At 39.3% G+C, this 26,392-nt stretch overlaps 1 protein-coding gene across 3 annotated transcripts in view; it reads left to right on the plus strand.

Annotated features, from left to right (window-relative positions):
* cdc42bpb (CDC42 binding protein kinase beta (DMPK-like)) overlaps positions 1-26,392 on the plus strand; it is a 202,896-nt gene that overhangs the window by 69,501 nt on the left and 107,003 nt on the right. For all 3 annotated transcript variants that reach the window (XM_067991769.1, XM_067991767.1, XM_067991768.1), the window contains exon 2: positions 17,120-17,211. In XM_067991769.1, coding sequence (XP_067847870.1) covers positions 17,120-17,211 — 92 coding nt within the window. The remainder of the gene's footprint in view (positions 1-17,119; positions 17,212-26,392) is intronic.

The raw sequence follows: 26,392 nt of genomic DNA on the forward strand, positions 1-26,392 counted from the left end.
GCAGCGGTTCAAGAAGGGGGCTCACCACCACCTTCTCAAGGGCAATTGGGGATGGGCAATAAATGCTGGCCTTGCCAGTGACATCCACCTCCTATGAACGTATTAAAAAAAAAAGTGTGATTCCTTGGCCACTTTTAAGGTATCTGTCAGCCTGTTTAATGCGGCAGAATGTTCTCTGAACGGCCATTGTCAGGGCCTGAATGGATTCATTTTGTGAGCTGTGCTTGAAGCTCAATGGAGTCTAGCCTTCTCTCCATCGCAGACATTTCCGCACTTACCTGTGACACCATCTCAGACATTTCAGCAGTTACGTGCGACACTTTCTCAGACAGTTGCGCACATCCCTGTGACACTATCTTAGAAATTTCCTCACATCCCTGTGCCACCGTGCACCATTCCACTCATGCAGGAGTTGGACTCCTCCATCCTCTGCGCCATTGAGTACATAGAATGTGTGTGGCACCTGTTCCAGTACCTCGCAAAGGTGTTGCTGTCCCTCGATCATTCATTCTCCTTTTAAAGGATGGCCCCCCAGGCTTCAGCATCTGCATCCAAGTGAGCAGAGCCTGGAGAGGAGTGCGCCCATCAACACGGACTCTCCACAGCTGCGCCTGCCACCAGTGTCTGCTCCTGCTCACTTTTGTGTGTGGTGACTCACCAGATGCTAACCCAACTAACTGACTACTAGGACCCACCGAGGTGTGAGTATCTGCGCTGGTGAATGGCTCGCTTAGATATGACGGTGCACCCTCAGGGACCTGGAGCTCCTCTGAGGAATTGTCCTCTGCCATCACTGCAGTCGCTGAAGGGCCTGTAAGAGAACGGAAAGCAATATTAAGCATCATCACAGATGTGTCATGTTGCGATGAGCATACTGAGGTGTTCAACATGCTAAACATTGTTAACATCAATTTGTGTTGTGTGCGATGAATGTTAAAGTTGTTTCACCCGACATTTGTGGGGTCCCAGTCTCACCGTCCCCGACGGACGAGCACTCGAGGATGTGGCTGATCTGCAGGGCCTCCTCCTCCACATCTGTGAGGACCACTATTTGTTGTGCCCCACCCCCCAATCCAGTTCTCGCGTGCATTTTGCTGTCCTCCTAGAAGGGGAGACAGTACAGACCTGTGAGTGAGTGATGAAGTAGTCAGCCGATGAATGCATTGCTTTGGGTGAGGCTGACTGTGAAAGAGGCGCATCAAAGAGTGCGTATGAGACAGAGACGTCACATTGGATCAGGATTGGGGTGAGTGGTAGTGTTGGCGTCACAAGTGGGGAGGTAAGGAAGTGCTGAGGAATTGCAGGTAAGTTGAGGATGAGCCTTAGGTGGGTGTGATGATGTGATGTGATGGAGTAGTCTTGGCAGTGCAGAATGAGGTGGGGGGTGGGCAGTGGGTGGTAATGTGCAACACTGAATGCAGGAGAATCAGTAAGTGTACTCACTTTTGCTGACCTAGTTAGATCATTGAAACGCTTTCTGCACTGAACCCAGGTGTGGGATATGTTGCTCCTGCTGGTGACTTCCACTGCCACCTCGAGCCAGTCCTGTCAGCCGGGTAAAACGGCTCCCTCCTCCTCACCCTGGCCAGTAGCACCTGAAGTGAGGCATCATTAAATCTTGGAGAAGCCTTGCCCCTTTACTGCTCCATTGTGTCGTTTTGGTCTTTGCTCCAGCAAAAGCCATTGGTGCAATGGCCCTTTAATCCAGATACTCCAGCTGACAGTCTATCATGTGGGTGCGCAGTCCGCCTGCTGCGGTGCTTTCGGATGGCAAACCCGGAAGCCACATTAATGGCCACCAATTAAGTCGCGATCTGGGTTTGCTGCCCACGCATTGACCCCCACCCCCGCTGCCATCCCTCTGCTCTTTTAAAATTGAGCCCCGGTTTTCTGTTGTTAGTCCAGGTCTCTGGATTACTAATCTAGACAATTAACTAGCCTTTCAAAAAATATTGTTGTCACCAATTGTTTTGAAAGGGTAACTGAATTGCACTGCCTCTCACTAACTTCAGATGATTAAGTTTAAGGCTAGCCATTCTACTTGGAACCATATTTGCAGAACAATCTGAATGGCTGAAGAAAGATTGAGCAGGAATAAATTGTAGCCTGACATTTGATGAAAAGATCAATTGTAAGTGTACTCAATATCTAACCTCAGTTAATCTGGTAATTTATGGGAGTCTTCAGAATAATGTAGAAAGTTGCTGAACGAAACAACATGGGACAGTGATGAGATAACAGCCTTGAAACAGGAGCGGCAATGCACAGCATGTCTGATCCAAAGAGAAGAGTCACAATGAAAATAAGGTTGTGTAAACTGTGACATTTGTTATATGGGTAGGAAAATTGAAGTTGTACCAGTGCATTGTGATTGTATCTGGACTGTAGAATGTTTCACTATTTCATTTTGATCTCTATCTAAACCTAATATTTTTAAGACCAAAATTTTGTGAATATTTTGTACAACTTCCAGGTACAAGCTAGTCACAATGTTGTCATTCCAACAAGGACACCAGAGCAGGAGGGTGAGACAGTTATCATACTGAAAGAATACGAGACATACTAGGCATTTTTTGACTAAGTCCAGTATTCCATAGTTTTATTGCTGTATTTGCATGAGTATGCCATAGTTTAATTGCTGATTTATCTAATTTGTTTCACCTTGTATATAATCTCCATTCCTACAATTAATCAGTTAATTATCTAGCTCATTCTTAAGAGTTCACGTAGCATTAACTGGTTTTAATTGCAATCTTATCTGGACGGTGTTGGGGAAGGAGAGTTCTAATCTCTCATTAATCCCAAAATTGTATTTACATCCTTTAGTTCTGCTTCAGGATTTGTTAAATAACTTGCCTATATCTACATTATCCTTGTTTTTCAAAATTTTGAAGAAGTGAATCATGTCCTCTATCTTAAACACAAAATGTTCAATTGTGTGACTATCTCCTCCACTTGGTGAGGACTTTCAGGGTAAAGTACTGACATTATTTGCGTGGTGTATAATTCTTAAAAAATGCATTTACACTACATAATTACTGTTTGAGTAAAGTCAATTTCAGCCATACTGTTGTGGGGTGGGGGTGAATGAATGTCAGGCTGTTTTCCCATAGTGAGGGTGAGAAATTTTTTGCTCCACACTATTGCTTCTGGTGACACGTTTGAGTGGCCTCAGTATAGGTCAGTCTACCCTAGAAAGCAAAAAAAAATACAGAAAAAGGGCACAAAATACACATTCATTCACCCTTTATTAGCTTGGGAAAAACGTGCTGTACTTTAAGCACTGGAAAGAGGTAATATGGTAGTGTTTAGAGTTCTTAAAAAAAAAAACAAATGTGTGTAACGAGCAGACTATTTTAAAAAAAAATGAAGACCACTGAGAAGGGGTTATTGCACAATGTTTTTATGGAACTTATAGCAGAATATAGAATGCAGCCACTTTTTGGATGGCAGGAGGAAGTGCACAACAGCCTCTGTGTTGCTGTTACCCCTTAAAAATGAATTAATAGTTTGTTTTAATTTAGTAAAAATTAATTACACTTTCAGGGCACCTCTAAGGAACTATACGTTATCTTGTAAAACAAGAAGTAGCTGGCAGTGAGTTTAAGGCAATAATTCAGACTTCATTTTGTTAAAGTTCTTCAGCTGCTCCAGCTGTGCACTTATGGCTTAGGATGTTATTAAAATCACTTGATTAAAATAATACTTTGTAACTCACTGTAAGCCATGTACTATTCTATACTTATACCACACATGTAGATTGGAAACTAGTTTATTTTTCTGTCAGCTCTACTTTGGGATGTATATATACCAGTGACAGCTGTTGGGACAATTACTTTGTTCTGGACTAATTTATATGAGGACAGAGAAAACCATAGTACCCACCTATTTAACAGGAATTTAAATATTGATCACTGTCTTTGTACTGTTACTTTAATCAACTAAAAGCAAATTCATAGAAATCATAGTAAGATTTCTAGACATTAATTATTAAACAATGTTGCAAGAGCATTTTACATCAATTCTAATCAGATTTCAAGAGGGCAAGAAACTAATAGACAAAGTACTTTCATTGCAAAGTACTTTCTTTACTGCTCCCTCCCCCATCAAAAATTTCCCATCTGTTTGGAGAAATCATCAGTTGTACTGGACACCACCCCAAAGGAAAGTCGGTGCACCAGGCTAGGTGATTTTGGCCACAGGTTATTGCTGAATGCATTGGTTGACTCAATAAGCGATAACATTCTTTTCAAACAATTTTAAAGAGTAAACAAGTTATTTTTAATGTCTCAACTTCCAAAACCACACTGCTTAGCTTTATTGTGCAGTCTCAGACTGAATGAGATTGAAGTAATAAGTTGTGTTGATAAGCTATGGGTCAAAATGAGATGAGAGCAATCTATCTACGGCTGCTACCAAGAAACCATAATGTGGAGATGCCGGTGATGGACTGGGGTTGACAATTGTAAACAATTTTACAACACCAAGTTATAGTCCAGCAATTTTATTTTAAATTCACAAGCTTTCGGAGGCTTCCTCCTTCGTCAGGTAAATGACATTTACCTGACGAAGGAGGAAGCCTCCGAAAGCTTGTGAATTTAAAATAAAATTGCTGGACTATAACTTGGTGTTGTAAAATTGTTTACAAAAGAAACCATAAAACAGTGATCAACATGATAATAGCAGCATGGTACAATTAAACTAATTTGACCTGATATAAAACTCTTAAAAGGTGACTTAAAAAGTAATTAAATTTAATTTTAATTGATTTCATACTTTTGTTAACATTAATATGTTTCTGTGTATATGGGAAAATATATAAGAAGACTGGTTAGAAAAATGCAGGGGGCAAAAGTTTGAACAAGTCACTTGGGTTGCTGCAGTTTCCTTTCCTACTGTGTAAATATTGTAACAGCTCTTTTCTGTGTAAAGGATGTTCAACCATAACATCAGTTTTAGAACTTCAATGAGCTCTTTCTTGGAGGGGATTTGAAATGGAGACTGCAGTAAGGTCATTTATCAATATTACTTTGAGAGAGAGAGAAGTAAGAATATAATGGCAATTTAGGGGACCTAAATAAGGGTACCATGGAGTGATCTGATCAGAGGATGAAAAAGTCAACCTACATTGCTAATACAGTACTTCTACCAGTGCGATGAAATCTAGGAAGCCAGCTTGAATTGGGAGAGGGGAGAAGAGGTGAAAAATAATTTGTTTTTAATTTGAGGAAAGCTCATAATTGAAAAGGAGTCAACAATGTTTCATTAATGTTTTTTTGATTAGGCACAATGGTAGCAAAATTGGGACTTTCTGAGACTGGTATATGTATAGAGATTGTGCAGGATCCTACAATTTTATTCAGTTGGCTTCTGGACATTCATTTATATTTTGTACAATACAAAAAGTAAACCATCATCTTGAAGCTCAAGATTTGATTCCTTTGTTGGTGCTGCATAGAAAACAATTATTTTTTATGAAAAATCACACTCTACAGTTTAATAGTTCCAGTTTCTGAAGCTAGAAAGATTTTGGACGTTGAATCATGCATCGTGCATAGGGCTTTTGTCCTCGGTTTGTTTTCCATGCCCCAATATGACAACTACTGTTTGACATGTATCCATTCATTTTTAGCTCAATAGTTTATCTGGAATGGTGCAAAATTTTAATAAAGTATTAAGTCTATGAGGGAGACTGTAGTAAGTCTGTCATGCTTAGTTAATTTTACTGTTCTTTTTAATGATTATAGTCTTATCAACAGTGTTTCCTGAAGGTTAAACAAGAAACCAGTAAATTTTGGACCAATACAACTACACACTTAATTTTTTTTTAAAAACTCTGATTTTTGACTCTTGCTTTCATTCCATGCCCTGTGATTTTTTTTTTCTCCAAAGTTTCACTGTGATTATTTTGGCAAAAATCTGTCATTGTAATTTTGGCAGAGGTTTCCTCTCCAATTTTTCTTTCAATACATTGCTAAGGAGGTTGAGGGAAAGTATTGTAGGAGCATGTACCTAGCAAATTTCAGGCATTGGTGATCACTTCTGGAACGTTTACACAGTATGTTCAACTGCACCACTTCTGCAAACATCTTTATGCTGCCCCCAGGATATTTATTTATCCCTGACAGATTGATATGCTTTTTATGTGTTTTCCATAGTACAGAAGCTCAGAAGATGTCAGGTTCCACATAAGATTCAATTACCTCTTTCTGTACTTTTCATTATAGCCCTCAATCCTGTTTAGCCAGATAGTTATCCAGTTTTAAAAAAAATGTTGCAATCATTTTATGGAAATGTGTACTCCTTTTTATTTTGATCAATTCTGCTTAGCACGATGGACTCTCTCTGCTAACTTTTTATTGTATTTGTCATTTTGCACTTATCAATTCACTCTCCTCCTCTTCATATGCCATTTTATGTTTTACTTTTCCCATTGTTTGGTAGCAGCTTCAAACCCTTAAAACAAAGTGTTTTCAGTGAAGTGCATTGTTTACTTCAAACAGTGCAAACCAAAAAATGTGATTTTCAAACTCTGGTTAGGCTGTAAACAGCCCACCCCTCAAGCAAGTGGCCTTGGCTCTTAGCTTGCAAATACTGAGCAGCTGATATATTTTCTTAAAGGAATACCTAGACCAAGCTGTTTTTAAAAAAAATGTGCCTGCCTTTTGATTGTGCTATTTTTATTGTTACAAAGCTTACAGAGGTGTGATCTGCTGCCAAAGACTTTGTTTCCACCATCCTTGCTGCTCAGTAAAAGCAAGGAGCCAAGGCTTAATAACAAAGCATCCTTTTTTTGGGCCTGAACCTCAAAGTCTTGAAAATGTGTCGAAGGTTGTGGGCAACTTCTGCGTACTGAGTTTATATTCAGTAATGGGGACTGTAGGTTACAAATGATTATTTGAGGATAAGATCACCATATGACCAGATTTCCAGTATTTTTTCTATCTTTCTTAGCTTGGAGTCTTCCATTAAGGATGCAATTTAATCACCTTTTGGTGTCAGTGCAAAGCGGCTTTGACCCCGCATATATAGAAATAGTGGCATTGTAATTCTGGTGTCGGGTCCCAATCTGAACGTACTGAAGCTAACTGATGTGAGACATCCTTCAAGAGACCAATTTGTACTGCTTTGAGTTCCCACAGGTTCCACTATAACTTCAGTTTGGTATGAAGCTATATTTTCAAAGTGCCCCAGGCACCCTATTGGACCACCAGGAAACTTTAAAGCTCGTCATGGAATCTTTTTAACACTAGAAGAAATCAAGGATAGTATCCGACTAAAAACAAGGACATATAAGGTCGCCAAACTTAGTGGGAGGATAGAAGATTGGGAATTCTTCAAAAGACAGCAAAAAGTAACTAAAGGATTGATTAAGAAAGGGAAGTTAGATAATGAAAAGAAATTAGCAAAAAATATAAAAACAGATAGCAAGAGTTTCTATAGTTATATAAAAAGAAAAAGGGTGGCTAAGGCAAACATAGGTCCCTTAGAGGATGAGACCGGGAAATTAATGGTGGGAAACATGGAGATGGCAAAAATGCTGAACAAATATTTTGTTTCAGTCTTTACAGTAGAGGACACTAAGAATATCCCAACACTGGACAAACAGGGGACTCTCGGGGGGGGGGGGGGGGGGGGGGGAGGAGCTAAATACGATTAAAATCACTCAGGAATTGGTACTCAGTAAAATAATGGGACTCAAGGCGGATAAATCCCCTGGACCTGATGGCTTCCATCCTAGGGTCTTGAGGGAAGTGGCAGTAGGGATTGTGGATGCTTTGGTGATAGTTTTCCAAAATTCCCTGGACTCAAGAGAGGTCCCGGCAGATTGGAAAACTGCTAATGTAACACCGTTATTTAAAAAGGGTAGTAGGCAGAAGGCTGGAAATTATAGGCCAGTTAGCTTAACATCTGTGGTGGGTAAAATTTTGGAGTCTATTATTAAGGAGACAGTAACGGAACATTTAGATAAGCATAATTTAATAGGACAAAGTCAGCATGGCTTTATGAAGGGGAAGTCATGTCTGACAAATTTGCTTGAGTTCTTCGAGGATATAACGTATAGGGTGGATAAAGGGGAACCAGTGGACATAGTGTATTTAGACTTCCAGAAGGCATTCGACAAGGTGCCACATAAAAGATTATTACTTAAGATAAAAAATCATGGGATTGGGGGTAATATTCTGGCATGGGTGGAGGATTGGTTATCGAACAGGAAGCAGAGAGTTGGGATAAATGGTTCATTTTCGGACTGGCAACCAGTAACCAGTAGTGTTCCACAGGGGTCGGTGCTGGGTCCCCAACTCTTTACAATCTATATTAACGATTTGGAGGAGGGGACCGAGTGCAACATATCAAAATTTGCAGATGATACAAAGATGGGAGGGAAAGTAGAGAGTGAGGAGGACATAAAAAACCTGCAAGGGGATATAGACAGGCTGGGTGAGTGGGCGGAGATTTGGAAGATGCAATATAATATTGGAAAATGTGAGGTTATGCACTTTGGCAGGAAAAATCAGAGAGCAAGTTATTTTCTTAATGGCGAGAAACTGGAAAGTACTGCAGTACAAAGGGATCTGGGGGTCCTAGTGCAAGAAAATCAAAAAGTTGGTATGCAGGTGCAGCAGGTGATCAAGAAAGCCAACGGAATGTTGGCTTTTATTGCTAGGGGGATAGAATATAAAAACAAGGAGGTATTGCTGCAGTTATATAAGGTATTGGTGAGACCGCACCTGGAATACTGCATACAGTTTTGGTCTCCATACTTAAGAAAAGACATACTTGCTCTCGAGGCAGTACAAAGAAGGTTCACTCGGTTAATCCCGGGGATGAGGGGGCGGACATATGAGGAGAGGTTGAGTAGATTGGGACTCTACTCATTGGAGTTCAGAAGAATGAGAGGCGATCTTATTGAAACATATAAGATTGTGAAGGGTCTTGATCGGGTGGATGCAGTAAGGATGTTCCCAAAGATGGGTGAAACTAGAACTAGGGGGCATAATCTTAGAATAAGGGGCTGCTCTTTCAAAACTGAGATGAGGAGAAACTTCTTCACTCAGAGGGTGGTCGGTCTGTGGAATTTGCTGCCCCAGGAAGCTGTGGAAGCTACATCATTAGATAAATTTAAAACAGAAATAGACAGTTTCCTCGAAGTAAAGGGAATTAGGGGTTATGGGGAGCGGGCAGGAAATTGGACATGAAGCTGAGTTCGGATCGGTCAATGCCCTGTGGGTGGCGGAGAGGGCCCAGGGGCTATGTGGCCGGGTCCTGCTCCGACTTCTTGTGTTCTTTAGATTTGTGGTTGGGATCAGATCAGCCATGATCTTATTGAATGGCGGAGCAGGCTCGAGGGGCCGATTGGCCTACTCCTGCTCCAATTTCTTATGTTCTTATGTTCTTATGTTCTAAGAAAGTGGGTGCTTCTGCCTGCATGCTCCTAGCGTTAATACTAGCTGCTGCTGACAACTGTCTGTAGATGTGCTTTGCTTGTGTGCAGAGTTCCATTGTCACTTACCTCGGTGTTTGTCAGAATGAGATTAGCCTGCAGTACAACTGCAACTATAGTAAATATTGACTAAAAATAAGTCTAAATGTCTATTTTACTAAATATAATGCAAAATAGGGCAAATATGCATAAGCAACATAATTTTTTCAGTGTTGTATCAATAAACTTTCAGGTTACAGTTTCAGTCTGGAAATGCTGTTGTATTTTTTCAAAGGTTCACTAAAATCTGGACTACGTTGAATAAGCCATTCCTGAAAGATACAACTTTAAGCACGAGGGTAAAACTTAGATGGGGTGAATATGCTGTAACTGTGCTGCTGTAGTAAAGTAAATCTAATTTTATTTTAATACCCATTTGCAGACACTTGAGCCTCAATTTTAAACCCCCTGGCCCAGCGAGAGTAGTGTGAGGGAGGGATTAAAATTAGGCCGAGTCGACTTACTGGCCTGAGGTCGCTCCTTTCCCGCTCCCGCCATCTTATCTTCGCTGACTTTCAAGTCACCAAGGCTTTTGCTATAGGCAGGTGGGGGCCTACTTTACATTCAAAATTCACGGCCCAATAATCTCACTGGTGCCACAAAGTCATGTTAACTAAAAGTCACAGGGAGTCCCACTCTGTCTGCGGCCTGACAGCAGAACCATGGCAGGAGACGCCAACTGGCCAGAATAGGCCGCAGTAATTTTTTAAAAATTACTTCCGTCAGGGAGCAAGGGTGCTCCCCCAGACCCCGCAAGAAGTCCTTGGGCCCCTCCAGCCCCGGCCTTCCCCCAATAGCAGTGGAAACCCCCCCCCAAAATCCGATTCCCAAATGCCACCAGACCCCGCCTCCCACTGACTGCCGGGGACTGTTCAAACGGCTCTGGCAGCTGTAGAACATCATATTGTTCACTGACAGGTTTGTAAAGACAAAACTAATGGTTAGTTTTTAATGTTTTCTGTTTCTTTCCCCCCCCCCCCCCCCCCCCCCCCCCCCCCAAAATACGATTCTGCTTATGATCTGAAGTTAGCATTGGTTTTAGATGGTCAGTTATTTTTTTCATGATAAATGGTTATATTGCTTTGGGTTACTTGGATCCAGGGTCACTTAAAGCTTCCATGCCTTTTCTTAGTTTTTCTTTCCTTTGTTCAAAAAAGGGTGTAAGGATAAACCCAGCAACTATAGGCCAGTCAGTTTAACTTTAGTGGTGGTGAAACTTTTAGAAACGATAATCCGGGAGAGATTTAACAGTCACTTGGACGAGGGAAAACCAGCACGGATTTGTTGAAGGCAAATCATGTTTAACTAACCTGATAGAGTTTTTTGATGAGGTAACAGAGGATAGATGAGGGCAATGCAGTTGATGAGGTGTATATGGACTTTCAAAAGGCGTTTGATAAAGTGTCACATGGTAGGCTTATCATCAAGATTGCGGCCCATGGAATCAAGGGGGCAGTAGCAACATGGATACAGAATTGGCTAAGGGACAGGAAACAGAGTAGTGGTGAACGGTTGTTTTTCAGACTGGAGGGAGATGTACAGTGGTGTTCCCCAGTGGTCAGTGCTGGGACCACTGTTTCTCTTGATGATAAATATTAATGACTTGGACTTGAGTGTACAGGGCACAATTTCAAAATCTGCAGATGACACACAACTTGGAAGGGTAATAAACAGTGAGGAGGATAATGATAGACTTCAAGAGGATATAGACAGGCTGGTGGCATGGGCGGACACATGGCAGATGAAATTTAACGCAGAAAATGTGAAGTGATACATTTTGGTAGGAAGAACTAGGAGAGGCAATATAAACTAGAGGGCACAATTCTAAAAGGGGAACAGGAACAGAGAGATCTGGGGGTATATGTGCACAAATCATTGAAGGTGGCAGGGTAGGTTGAGAAAGCGGTTTTAAAAAAGCATACGGGATCCTGGGCTTTATAAATAGAGGCATAGAGTACAAAAATATGGAAGTTATGATGGACCTTTTATAAAACACTGGTTCGGCCACAACTGGAGTACTGTGTCCAGTTCTGGGCACCATGCTTTAGGAAAGATGTGAAGGCCTTAGAGAGGGTGTAAAAGAGATTTACTAGAATGATTCCAGGGATGAGGGACTTTAGTTATTTGGATAGACTGGAGAAGCTGGGGTTGTTCTCTTTGGAACAGAGATGGTTGCAAGGAGATTTGATAGAGGTATTCAAAATCATGAAGGGTCTAGACAGAGTAGATAGAGAGAAACTGTTCCCATTGGTGGAAGGGTCAAGAACCAGAGGACATAGATTTAAGGTGATTGGCAAAAGAACCAAAGGTGACCTGAGGAAAAACTTTTTTACACAGGGCGAGTGGTTAGGATCTGGAATGCACTGCCCGAGGGGGTGGTGGAGGCAGATTCAATGGCCTTCAAATGGGAACTGGGATAAGTACTTGAAAGGAAAAAAATTGCAGGGCTATGGGGATAGGGCGAGGGATTGGGACTAACTGGATTGCTCTTGCATAGAGCCGGCGTGGACTCGATGGGCCGAATGGCCTCCTTCCGTGCTGTAACCTTTCTATGATTCTGCTTTGTTGGATTACCTTTATGCTATATACAAACCCTTGGCTGAATATTTTCAGCCCTGTTGTGTGACATTCAGCCACCGATCTTTGGGTAAGCGTACTCCAAGGTGGCCTTCGAGACACACGACAATGCAAAATCGTCGAGCAGAAATTGATAGCCAAGTTCCGCACCCATGAGGACGGCCTCAACCAGGATCTTGGGTTCATGTCACGCTACACGTAACCCCACCAGCGAATAAAAGTTATCTGTTTTTAATTCAACGGGTCATTTTCTGTCTTTCTCTTCCTTTCAGATGTTTCTCCCTCTCTCTCTCTCTGTTTTGTGTTCTGGCCGTTTGTATATTCGGTGGTCCTGTAGGTAACACCTCTCTGTCTGAACACTTTGATTGCCTTGACAACGGGCAGTTGGAAAGATTATCTGTAATCACCAGGTATTGTTCGCTGACTATAAATGCGAAACATTCAAGGATTTCCTGACATTCACCTGACGAAGGAGGAAGCCTCCGAAAGCTTGTGATTTTCAAATAAAATTGTTGGACTGTAACTTGGTGTTGTAAGATTCTTTACATTTGTCAACCCCAGTCCATCACCGGCATCTCCACATTATGACTAAAAAAGCAAACTACCAATATAATAGATGAAATCTGTGTAGCACACTGTTTGGATCTGCACTAGATATTCTTTTGACTCAACCTCACTAGTTTCTCCCATAACTGTACCCTGTGAATCTTGCAATCAGATTTCACTTTTACTGCCCAATACCCGGTCATGCAATATTGTGATCCGGGGAACATAACAAACTCCCTAGTAAAGTAAACTGACTACTGCAATCTCACATCATCCCACGTGCATTTCTCCTGTCTTCTGAAAGGCTAACTGATGAACATTCCAGTGAAACGAGATTAATTTTAAAGTGGGCTTATTTTGCATGTGATGTTCAAATGTACAGAATAACATTTGCAGTGAATTTTCATCTATTTCATCATGCTCCTCAAAACTTAGAAAATAAATAAACACCATACTATCCGTTAAGTCCACTTTTTTGACCAGCAATTCTCTGAAACCAGATGGCACTAAACTTAAGGGAGTTCCCACCTTCTGTGCTTGACTTCCACTCTTAATTTCTGCAGACGGTGTGCCAACTTGTCCTAGTTAGACAAGAAACCAAAGAATCTGACATCTAACCTTCCCCTAGCTCTGTGTTTGGGGATTGGCCAGTTGAGCTCTCAGTTAAACTGACGATGATCCTTCTTCCTTGGCAACCAATTCCTACTGGGCTCATTCAAATTTCCTCTCAATTTTCTCTCTGGAATGTGTTAACATACCTCATTGTCTCAAACTGATGTGATACGTGATAAACATCAGCCTGGATAGATGCTTTGGTACTAATTTGCATCTCCAGAACGTGAGTTCTGTGGATTTAATCCCTTGTGAGCTAAATTTAATGTAATAGCAACATCTTAATAGAAACTACCTGAAATTTCCTCCTAAGCCAAATAGTACATTCTTAACTCGGTCATATATATTTGCATATTTATGTTGTAGGGGTTGGAGTACAAAAGTGAAGAAGTGATGTTTTGTTGTACAGAGCCTTCATCAGATCCCATCTGGAATACTGTGTTCAGTTTTGGGCACTGAACCTCAGGAAAGATATATTGGCCTTGATCCAGCGCAGATTCACCAGAATTATATCAGGGCTTAAAGGGTTAGATTGTGAGGACAAGTTGCATAAACTTGGGGTGTTTGGAAGGGTGAGGGATGATCTAATAAAGGCCTTTAAAATGATAAAGGGACTTGATATGTTAGCTGCAGAGAAACTATTTCCTCTGGTGCGGGAATCTAGAACAAAAATGCATAATTTTAAAATTATAGATAGGCCATGAAATCAGAAAGCAGTTTTTCACAAAAACGGTTTTAGGAATCTGGAACCCTCTTCCCCCAAAAGGCTGTGGATGCTGGGTCAGTTGAAATTTTCAAGACAGAGATAGATAGATTTTTTGTTAGGTAAGGGAATCGACGGATATGAAGCAAAAGCAGGTAAATGGAGTTGAGATACAGATCAGCCATGATCTAATTGAACTGACTGGAGTGGCTGAATGGCCAGCTGCAGTTCCTATTTTTCTGTTGTAGAACTCTTCAAGAAGTGGTTCTGCTCTATTGCTTAAGGGTTATAATGCTTTAGAACATGCTTTTTTACATTTTGCGGGGAATTCCACAGCCATTGATGTTACGTTTTTGGGTCTTTGAAAACCTTTTCATCCTATATAATTTCAGCTCTTGTATTTCAATACATCTCAAAGATGAATTCCAACTCCCCAAACCTTTGAGCGTGTCTGTCTTGTCTTGCAGTCTAGGAAAGGTTTTCTTGTTTGGCAATTGCTGTTAGCTCTGCTATCTTATGCCCCCATAAGAATTCCCTCAATCCTCAAGTGCAGTAGAGCCTCACAATTCAATTTGTTTAAAGTTTAAAATAAGAAACTAATTTATTATATAAATAATGAGCAAATTAATAGTCTGTGATGTATAATCATACATTTACAGTAGAACATCTTTTATATATCTCCTGGACTCGATAACACAAAAGATTGCCGCTCTAAGAACTAATCTAATCTTTTATAAGTGACGTTTAAATACTTTGTATTTCTCTCTATTTCAAGAAACCAACTTGTCAGTTCTTTTCAAACTATCTCTTAGATTTTTTTCTGAGTCTAACTGCTAACTGCCATCCTTTAAGGGGACTGTTTAAAAACTTTTGACTAAAACAAAACTGTCCTTTTTGTATTTTGGAAAAGAGTGACCAGGACATCTATATTTTGGATAGCTGACCTCTTGGATTCAAAAAAATGGACGATCACTCAAATATACACTTAACTAATCCTGAATTCTGTATATATTTGAAAATTGTGTATTAGAATCCCTCAAACCTATTACCAGGGAGACTGCAACAGCAAACCTCAATGTTAACACTAGACAAATTATACAATTTTTGTCACAAACGCATTTTAAAGTTGTGATTTGTGACTTTGCTTCTGGACATAGCACTTTACCCAATGGCAGAGAAAAGTCCATACAGGATATCCAGGCTTATATGGTTAAACCTGCCAATAACCAGAAAATACAGTCGTCTATGTCTTATATTTTTATTGCCACAGGGAACAGCTCTGCCATCAGTCACCAGTGGGAATCAGTTCTTACAGTTGGCCTCGGAGCTTCCGGGGACAGCAACATTGCTTTGTTTGCTTTACTATGTTGCTACCAAAATTGGGCTACTATCAGCGGCAGAATAGTAGAATAAGTGTGGCGTTACAAGTACAAAGTATTGGTTTACATTACAGTTGTTGCAACTTGATATGATATGCGTTGCCAACACTGCAAAGATAATTCTGCAGCTGCTTTCACACCTTGGCTATGTTTCCTCTGAAAATAAATGAAGATTGCACAACTTTGACAACTGACATATTAATTCAAAGTTGTGCAATTGGCCTTTACGTTGAAGTCTTTGTACAGCACATCATTTTACCTGTTCCAGTTATTGATACAATGGCAACAATTTTTACCTGTGATGCAAAACTCTGAGCACATTCAGTAATAGCATACAAATAGTGCCTCCAGAGAATATCTATTTTCTAAGTTAACCTTTTTGTACACCGTGCAATTTGCCCATGGCCATTAGCATTTTTAAAAGATATTGAACTTTTCTATCCAGTAACATTTGGGCCCTGCCTGTGTTCTCAGGTGGGCATAAAAGATCTCATGGCACTATTTCGAAGAAGAGCATGGGAGTTCTACCTGGTGTCCTGGCCAATATTTAACCCTCAACCAACGTCACTAAAAAGTACATTATCTGGTCATTATCATATCACTGTTTGTGAGACTTGCTGTGTGCAAATTGGCTGCTGCGTTTCCTACATTACAACAGTGACTACACTTCAAAAGTACGACATAGGATGTCCTAAAGCACTTTACAGCAGAGGTTGTGAAAGCTGCTATATAAATGCAAGTCTTTTTTTATTGTTTAAACTCTCCCACACTTTGTGTTTATATATAGATTTTAAACTGTTTTTAGCACACAGTTCCTTAATAATGCACACCATACAAAACAAGTAACTGAAAGGGTGTTACAAGATTTTATACAAATCATGTTAGTAAATAGCAAAATAAACAAGGAAATGCTAGTGCCATTGGAATTACAGGCCAGTGACGTGCACAATGCCTCTAACTGCGGTATTGCTGCCTAGCAAGGTTTTATGTTTTTTTTGGCTGTGGCATACTTGAGCAGTGGAAGTGCTTGCCCTTGTATCATATGCAGTCTACTCTTAATTTTAATTAAGCAACTTTAAATTATCTGATTTGAATTTTTAAGCACTAAATTACCACTTTGTTGTGATTAATGTTGCTTAATTGGAATTAAAACAACTCTGAATTATCACGAGTATACTGTAGGTCAGTGACCAAACCCTGGCTTCTCTTTAATGTATCTCCAAAACTATTTGCTGAGAGATTTGTGAGAATGCCACAGTACTGACTCTTGCTCTGACTTTTTGCTGCTTCTCCTCTTGCAGAAATTTGGGAATTGTGACTATAAGTCCATGTTCCATCGATTCTGTCTTTATATTTATGTTCATTGAAAGTGATGCTCATCTATGATCCTAGATTTAACTTAGTGGAAGATCTGCTATAAAATTGGGATTTAAATATTTTAATTTCAATTTAATTGATTTTTTAAAAAAAAGTTAGACATAATTAATTATTGGGTAATATCTATTGGATCTTGGTGCATTCATAAAAATCATATTAAAGTTGTGAAATCATTTCCAGAATTTACCATTGTTACTGCCTTTTTAAAAATTTCTTTAAAATTGAATGAACTATAACTGATTTTGCAATCTAAAAATGGGCAGATCAGATGATTTAAAAAATCTAAATTGTTTTGTTTTGCAGAGAATAAAACTTGGTTTGGAATAGTGGAAATTTGACCATTCTTGGTCTAATTTTCCAACATTTCAGTAAATGTCTTATTCTGAAACAAACGTTCAGTGCATGTAAACTATCTAATTCTTTCATTTTTGAACTTTACAGCAAAACCATTCACCTCTACTGTAAAGAAACTGCGGCTGCACCGAGATGACTTTGAAATGTTGAAAGTCATTGGCAGAGGAGCATTTGGTGAGGTGAGCATTCAAACAAATAATGTCTTGCAGTAATTAAATGGTTCTAGAAATGCTAGTATGTTTTAGAAAGCACCTTCCTTAGGCAGTGATACACCATCTGCAATAAAGCGATTGGCCATTCTCCGCAATAACTAGTCAAAAACATTGATTGCAGTCATTGCTTTTTCAATTCACTATTATATATAGTCTGGAATATTGACTTGTATCATTAAAAGATGTTCTGTGGTGGTTTGGGCATTTAATCTTCCATTGTATTCCTACACATTTAATCTCTACTTTTAGCGGCAGACCCTTTCCACCAGTTCTCAACAAGATTAGTTAACTTAAGGTAACTACATGACACCAATATTCTTTTTAATAACAGGATGTCAAATGGGATTTAAAATATTTATGTAACAGCATTTGGCTGCATTCAGCCCCCTCCTTCCCCACTCTCTTTCTCTTGTCTTTCCCCAAAATGTCACTAATTGAGCAGGCTAACATATTTAGTGTCTGTTTGGCTCCGTTGTTTGCATTCCCACCTCTGGGTCAGATTGCGGATTTGAAGAAGGTTGCACAACCCCCCCCCATTCCATTATATGGTGATAACCCAAGAATGCCCAGCTCTTAGTCTTCAAAGAAAAATAAAGAGCTACATTTATACAATTGACTTTTATATCTGGTCATGTTAAATTACTCAGGCGGGGCAGGAAGTGAATTCATTTTCAAGCCTAATTTACCAGATTGGATAACTGTCAAATCCTAAACACTGTTAAAATTCCAGCATTTAAAAATGTAATAAAAGAACATAGCTGAATGGAAAAAATAATGTTTTTTTCATAAAACTGTTCACTCCCAATTTATTTGTTCTGGAATTGGACAAGAACCATTTCTTAGCACAATTGGCTTAAGTTGAGTGTGCTTTAATGTAATTCCTACTTCCTGAAAAGGGGTGGAGGACTAAAAGCCTGTCTGAGAACCAACAGGGTTACATTCCACAATTTGTTAGATTCTTCCTTAATAGGCATTGTTATGACAAGGGACAGATCGACTCTTTTACTGGCATGTAATACTGTGCAATTACAGTGAGTAATATGATTGACTCTAATTGCTAATATCCATGGTCTGTGAACTTTTACTGTAAAGGCTGCATATATAGTGTTAAATCATGGTTTAATTTTGTTTTGTGTCGTAACGATGAGATGGGCTACAAGTATTCTGTACAGTGTACATGGAAAAATCTAAGCATATCAACGCACATATATAAAGAATCTAAAATAAACAAAGTCTGTTTCAACTGTTTACAATTGCAATGGCCATTAAGGGGGATGAAATTAAGAATATGATAACATAGAATTCACTATACCTGTACTTGTGCTGTCAGTCAACCACATTGGTACACAATCAGCTTTGATGGGAAGCTTTCACTATAAAGAATCACAAGTGAAAAACTGTATCACTCCTCTCACGGCATGATAGTTCACAACACCAGGCAATTTTTAAAACTCAAAATCCCATCGTATTGAGAGTATTTATAGAATAATTGGGTATTAAAAAAAATAATAATTTCTGTATGCTATTCACTTGGAAGCACAGCTGTCACCAGAGGAGGTGAAAACGGACCTACTGTATTTTACCAGCAATCCAGAGGGATTAGGAAGTACAATCCAAGTTGTAATCATGCAGCAGTATGTACTCACCACCTAAAATTTTAACTAGAGATTTTTAAAATGTACTTAAATATTTTAAGGATGCAACTTAAAAATGTTGTACTGTAGTAATTGCTTTAATGGTCTATAATGACGGTTCCAAATTTGGCATACCAAATCATGAAGTTCTTTCTCACATTTGAATGAATTAGATCTTGTATTTCTATATAACAATACCTTTTTTTAATATGCATAGAATTTCAAATATGGCTGTTTCAGGATTCTATCCATGGATAGAAAAAAATAATCACATAAAATTTTGTCCAATGTATGAATTCTTCACCATATGATTAAATGTGTGAAAGAGCAAGAGAGTGTGGGGTTTAGTTTCACCAGGATTGATTGGGACTTTTTGCCTTCTGCAAAAAGCCAGAATTATGTGCATTGAAGTAGTGGCTGAAAAAGTCAGTGGAGATTGGAACAGGTGCATGAGGAAAGGCTTCAGTGAGATGAAACTGGGAAGGGGAGTGTGATTGGTAAGGAGAGAGGGAAATGAACAAAAACTTGAAGGGGTGCAGCAAGCAAGAAGAATGGAGAGAAAGTAGAAATAAAATATAAAATGAGAAAAGCAGGAAGGTGAAGAAAAAGAGGGTATGGATGGAGGGAGGAGAAAGAGCAAGAAAGGAATGAATTTTTAGGAGAGAACAAAGAAAAACAAAGCAAAGTTTTAAAAAAAATTAACAGGGTTGGTGAGGACCTTGATGCGTGTTGGATGGGATGCGAGTAAGTGCCAGCAAGTGAATGCACAGATACAGTTTACACAAGATGTGCTGGAGAAGCTGTGTGACTCACTGCTACATTGGGTCAGGGGGCTGTGGCGGGTCCACTGTTATAACAGCTCTCTATGCGCTTGTAAGTGAGAAGGGAAGGAAGCCAGGACCTGGTCTGAAGCGCTGGATACAGACTTGCTGCTGGCATTGGTATCCAGAACCTGGCCTGAGGCAGACCTAGGAATGCAGCAATGCATACTATACAGCAAAGCTGTAGTAAAAAATAATTAATTTAAACAAAGTACTTATTTAAGCAGATGACCAATATTCATTGTCAAAATGTATATATAAGAGGAAGATAAACTAGTCCAGAGGGTTTCTTTTAGTTAAAGTAGTTCAGTGTATACTAGTTGATGAATCTATGACATTTTATAAAAGACCATTTTAATTTTCTTAAGAGGCAGAAGGCTGTAAATTTCCAATTTTCCTGACTGCGCAAAGGCTGCTTACGTTTTCAAGATTGCAAGATAATTACAGATGAGGAAGGTCATCCAGCCCAAATTAATTTATCCATCCAGAGAAATCCTAACGTCCACCCATTGAAGCAGCCAGTTGTTAAATGATTCCAGGGTTTTTACCTCCCCTACTCTATCTAGAAATCTGTTCCACATATTGATAGCTTTGTGTCGAGAAGAATTTCCTGATGGTCCTAAAATTAGCACTTAGTAGTTTGACCCTTATTTTACTCTTGCAATTTTGTTTAAAGTATTTGCCTTTTCCATTCCCTTAACAGTCTTGTATAGATCCTCTAAAATCACCTCTCATTCCTCCTTTCTTGTCTCAAAGCCCAAGTTTCTTCATAATTCTTCTTTCATAACTCAGATCTCTGATACTAGGGATCAGCCTCATGGCTGTTCTCTGCAATGACTTTCTTATTGCCCAGCAACCAAAAGCTGGATGGTTTTGGCTTTATTGATTGCTGTTCTGCATTAGTTGGACATGTTTAACATGGAGTCTACTAAGATTCCTATGTCTCTTTCAGTTTCGTCCTTAGCTATTTCAGCACCATTCATGGACTGTGTATCACCTGTTTTTCCTTCCAATGTGCAGCATTTTACACTTGTCTGAATTAAATTTCATCTGCCGTTGTTCCTCTCAACGTATTTTGTCTAATTCATTCTGTAATTTCTGAGCTGCCTCTTCTGATTCCACTGCCCTTCCTCGTCTGCAAATTTGACCACTTTGCATTGAATTTCTGAATCCAGGTCATTAACTGAAATTTCCACCCAAGATTTTTTCAACTTCGATTTAAGGTATACAGTGTTCCTTTGCCTAGCCCTAACAGTATTAGATATAGGCGTATACAAATTAATAGAGCCTTGGGATGATTTACAAGGCTATAAGATCAGGAGTTCATATGATCATGACATTGAAATTTGACTAATTCATAAAATGGTATAAACCCTGAGATTGCATTATAGATTTATAATTTACTGCTAGGTATTTTGTTTATCCTTTTTTTAGTACTTCAAAAAAATTTGTATCAGCTGAGGGATGGCAACATTTTGTAATGGACACAGAACCAGGTTAAAGAGATGTGCAATTTACAGAAGAGTATTGTCATTCTTTCTGATACCATCATTGAAGATTTCCAGCATTGTAACTCACAAAGTAGAATTATTCTTTCACAGATTGTAGGATTTTACCATTCTTAAATTTAGGCATTTTTACATTGAGCTGCTGTAAGCTTGATTTCCTGGGTTCTCTAAAAGAATACTGCTAGGAAGGCTTGTAAGACGCATTTTATTTATGGGCCTCTTTTTAGGATCTGTCAAATACTGAGATTACAAAATAACTAAATCTTCTAACAACCATGCATTGGGCAGTCGTGGCTATAGACTCCACACATCCTCAGTTTTAGAGCATGCATCCTGGCAGCCTAAAGTGACTGGTTAGGGCAGAGGTGTGCTGGACGCTGAGATTTAAAAAAAAAATTAAGACAAGTTTACCTAAAAGGTTTGTGGAGTAGAATGTCAGAGACTTTGAGGCCACTTCAGCTAATTGTAGCTCACTCACTGCCCAAGCTCTCCTGCTTATTACAACTGATGAAAGAGGACAAAAGAATTATTCTACCAAACCTCCCTTTAATGAAGTGGAGATGCCGGTGATGGACTGGGGTTGACAATTGTAAACAATTTTACAACACCAAGTTATAGTCCAGCAATTTTATTTTAAATTCACAAGCTTTCGGAGGCTTCCTCCTTCCTCAGGAAGGAGGAAGCCTCCAAAAGCTTGTGAATTTAAAATAAAATTGCTGGACTATAACTTGGTGTTGTAAAATTGTTTACCCTTTAATGAAGGCATAGGAAGAATGGTATATAGATTCATCAAAGTTGCCTGCTAAACTTAAGTTCCTTGTGTTATTATTACTGACCAGTGGCTGAACATAATCTTGCATAACAACTGTGTACTGCTTTGAGTGTCTGGAATCCTGTAATATCAAGAAACTGATCTGGAAGATGGGCAGTGTGACATAAGAACATAAGAACATAAGAAATTGGAGCAGGAGTAGGCCAATCGGCCCCTCGAGCCTGCTCCGCCATTCAATAAGATCATGGCTGATCTGATCCCAACCACAAATCTAAAGAACACAAGAAGTCGGAGCAGGACCCGGCCACATAGCCCCTGGGCCCTCTCCGCCACCCACAGGGCATTGACCGATCCGAACTCAGCTTCATGTCCAATTTCCTGCCCGCTCCCCATAACCCCTAATTCCCTTTACTTCGAGGAAACTGTCTATTTCTGTTTTAAATTTATCTAATGATGTAGCTTCCACAGCTTCCTGGGGCAGCAAATTCCACAGACCGACCACCCTCTGAGTGAAGAAGTTTCTCCTCATCTCAGTTTTGAAAGAGCAGCCCCTTATTCTAAGATTATGCCCCCTAGTTCTAGTTTCACCCATCTTTGGGAACATCCTTACTGCATCCACCCGATCAAGACCCTTCACAATCTTATATGTTTCAATAAGATCGCCTCTCATTCTTCTGAACTCCAATGAGTAGAGTCCCAATTTACTCAACCTCTCCTCATATGTCCGCCCCCTCATCCCCGGGATTAACCGAGTGAACCTTCTTTGTACTGCCTCGAGAGCAAGTATGTCTTTTCTTAAGTATGGAGACCAAAACTGTATGCAGTATTCCAGGTGCGGTCTCACCAATACCTTATATAACTGCAGCAATACCTCCTTGTTTTTATATTCTATCCCCCTAGCAATAAAAGCCAATAAATGACGACATCATTCTCTGCTGGAAGGATGTATGAGTGGCATCAGGGGACTAGACAAATCCTTGGGCTTTATTGTAGTTACTTAAGGTGGTATCTGTGCTTGCTTTAAGTAAGACCTGACAAAGCCCAAGGATTTATCTTGTGATGACCATCCTGCTTATTTCATTCTGTAATATAGAGATCTGAACTGGAACATTTGTTCCAATATGTGGATATGCATAGTGTTGTCTTCTATGTAGGCAAACAGTTTCAACATAACAAATGAAGTATTTCTGCCATGAGGAATTGAAACATTATCCTTCTTTGTTTTGTGATTGATTTGCCTAATTATTAAGAGGTACACCTTCACTACTGCTGCTAACTAGTAAAGAATCGATTCCTCACCAAAAGTGACATAGTTCTCATACTTTTTTAAAAAAAAAGCAAAGATAGCCAAACAAGAGAACATTTCAATAACAAAACAAGAAAGGTGTAATTCTGTGATTACAATAAAAACATTTAATATAGAAAATGTCCCAAAGCGTTTATAGATGAGGTGGGAGAAAAATAGATACAAAGGAGTAGACAGTGGTCCATTTTGCAGAGTTAGAAAGGGTGATTAAAAGCTTGGTCGAAAAGATGGATTTTAAAGGTGGAGAATATATGAAACGACAGAAAAGTTTAGGGAGGAAATTTCAGAATAGCAATGAGGTAGCTAAAGTGTCTGCTACCATTGGCTGGGTAAAGTGGGGAGATGTGCAAAAGACCAGAGTCAGAGGACCAAAGGATGTGGAAGGAGGCTGTAAAGTTTTTGGGTCGCTTTTGCCTTTCTTACGGTAGATACTCTTGTCTTCGGTAATTTATATTGTTCTCATAGTTGAGTCTTAATTCGCTACATTGTTGAAAATATTCACTGGCTTTTATACTGTGGTAACTTTTTGGTGGCTTGCAGGATAACGAATGGCAAACCTTCAAATTTTTTTACCTATGGGATTTACCCCACAAGATTCTCTTTGTCTTCAAAAATGTCAGAGTAGCACTAACAACAAACCTGATATTAATTTCAACTGCTATATGAACCTATTAAACAAAAAATGGACAAGTTGATTTACATATTTACAATCTATGTTAGACCATATGAACACTGAAATAAGGAAAACAATAAATTGGTTTGCAATCTCGAGTACTATTTTTCTAAGTATACATGCAGATGTTATTTTATATTCTTACCAACTACGGGAGCCAATTGGCCTGTTTTGGACATTTCATACGTTTCAGCTGATTTCTCTGATTTTGAATATTCTTTGACAATTAAACATCTCCAAAACATTTGTCAGGATTTCATGACGTTGCATAAGCATGAGCTAAATTCAAAAGTAGCTGCCAGTCCTGCAAGTAAGCATACAAATGTTTGTGTTTGAGTTGTATCACTTAGCTTCTCTCCTCGAGCACACTCCTCAAATAATCTGCTCGGACAATAAAATGAACTATCCTTGTATGTATTTAAGCTGGGGATTTGATTCTGAATGCAGCTGGTTTTAAACTCCCTGTGTATTGTGACTGAATTAAGGGAACCACTAACAGGCTAAAGCTAGATGCTTCATTTTTGTTGCAGTACATAATGCTGGAGGAGATTTCAGAAGTAGAGGGGGGTGCAATGTGGGTGCAAGGCCATGGTGGGATTTGAAGATTGGGGATTTAAAAGTTATTGTATTGGGCGACAGGGAGCCAATATAGGTTAGTGAGGGCAAAAGTGATGGGCAAGTGGGACTTATTGCAGGACAGAGTTTTGAACAAGTTGGATATTATGGGGGATGGGGGGGGAACAATGAAAACTAAAGAAATTGAATCTGGACAAAGTACTAAGTATGCTTTAGAAGAAAAGCATTAAAAATGATGTTTGAATCTACATTCTACCACACTCTGGTTGCCCTTATGCAGCAATTTGATATATTTAATGTACCTTTTTAAAAAAAATTGACATTTGAAGCATTTTACCTGTTCTACTTTAAACATTTTATTTTGATTTATGTTGGCATTTAAGGTGGTGACATCTTGATGTTTAGGGTAATGACATCTGTTTGCCATCATTTCTGCAATTAATGAAAAGCTGCACCTCTTTTCTGTCAAATATGTTTGAAATTCTGTTCTAACAATATACTGTGTACAGAAGGATAAATCTAAAACATAATTTTAGTGTGTTGGTCATCTTGGTAAATGTAGAAAAACAGTAATACTGTGATCTGTTTGACCCACAGTACAATGCCTAATTTAATGTACTGGAAATTGGAGTTATAACTCGTTAAATTATCTTTTCAGAATCAGATATTACTCTTAAGTATATAACTACAAAAGTTTCAAAAAATTAGTATTTTTTTTACCCCTTTAGCAGTCTAAGCCTTCTGTGATAGTTACAAAAACGTCAACACTTAAACAGGACTAAATAAGTTATTATTAATCACTGCAGAGGATGAGACCACATACAGGATACAGTCAGGAAGAGGATATTTTCAGTGATGGGAAATGGTGACCAAATGTGGTTTCCTGAAATGCATTCTGTGATTTACACATTTAAGCCAGCACAGTGAAAAATGTTGACTGTATACCATTGCTTGTGCAAATTCAAAGCAAGATTCATGGTTCAGGATCCTGCCATTATAGTGATTGAAATCATGTCAATAACCCACCAGCTTGACTATTGGGTCACAGCAGTTATGGATTGTTGCTGATTCATAGCTGGTTCTCAGAGGTGGGGTGGGGCGGGGTGGGGAGGAGGGAGGAAAGGAAACTGCACATTAGAGCTGATGCAAGCCTGGTACTGTTTTAATGGATGCAGTCTTTTATTATAGCTGCTTTTATAGTGCTGGTGCTGCCTGCTCCTGATGTGCAGGTATCATTCAGTCTGCCAGCCTTAACAAATCAGGCAAGTCAACTTTTGTGTTGCTGTCGGCTGTGCAAAACCCATATGGAAGTCGGTGACACTAGTGAGGGATTATGTGCAATATAAAAGCAGCCATAGTGAAGATTGGAAGGACTATCCGTGACTGTTCCAGCTTCTACGTGGCTGTAATTGAGTCTGAAAACAGTTCAGTCTCTGACTGAAAACATCATACCTTCATTTAATTAGAACTGCATTGTGGTGGTTGCATCCATAGAATATAAAAATGGATCTTGCAGGTTGAGGAGTTTAAAATTACACAGATTTAGGGAATATTGGGGAAAAGGAAAGGATTAATGCAATGCTATTTAATAATTGCACTGCATGTAGCTCTCGGGTGCCTATGTCGAATCTTGCACCTCGTCCAGCTCGCCCATCACCTTTGTCCTCGCTGACTTACATTTAAATTCCAGCCCCTCAACATCTCAGATTTAAAATTCTCATCCTCATGTTTAAATCCGTTTGTGGCCTTGCCCTGCCCTATGTCTGTAACCTCTTCCAGCCTTAGAAACCCGCTCCCCCCAAAAAAACACTTTCTTTGACTATAGCTTCTTATATAAGTCACCCACCATTGGCAACTG

This window comes from Heptranchias perlo, chromosome 10, assembly GCF_035084215.1.
Source record: "Heptranchias perlo isolate sHepPer1 chromosome 10, sHepPer1.hap1, whole genome shotgun sequence".
Lineage (NCBI taxonomy): Eukaryota > Metazoa > Chordata > Chondrichthyes > Hexanchiformes > Hexanchidae > Heptranchias > Heptranchias perlo.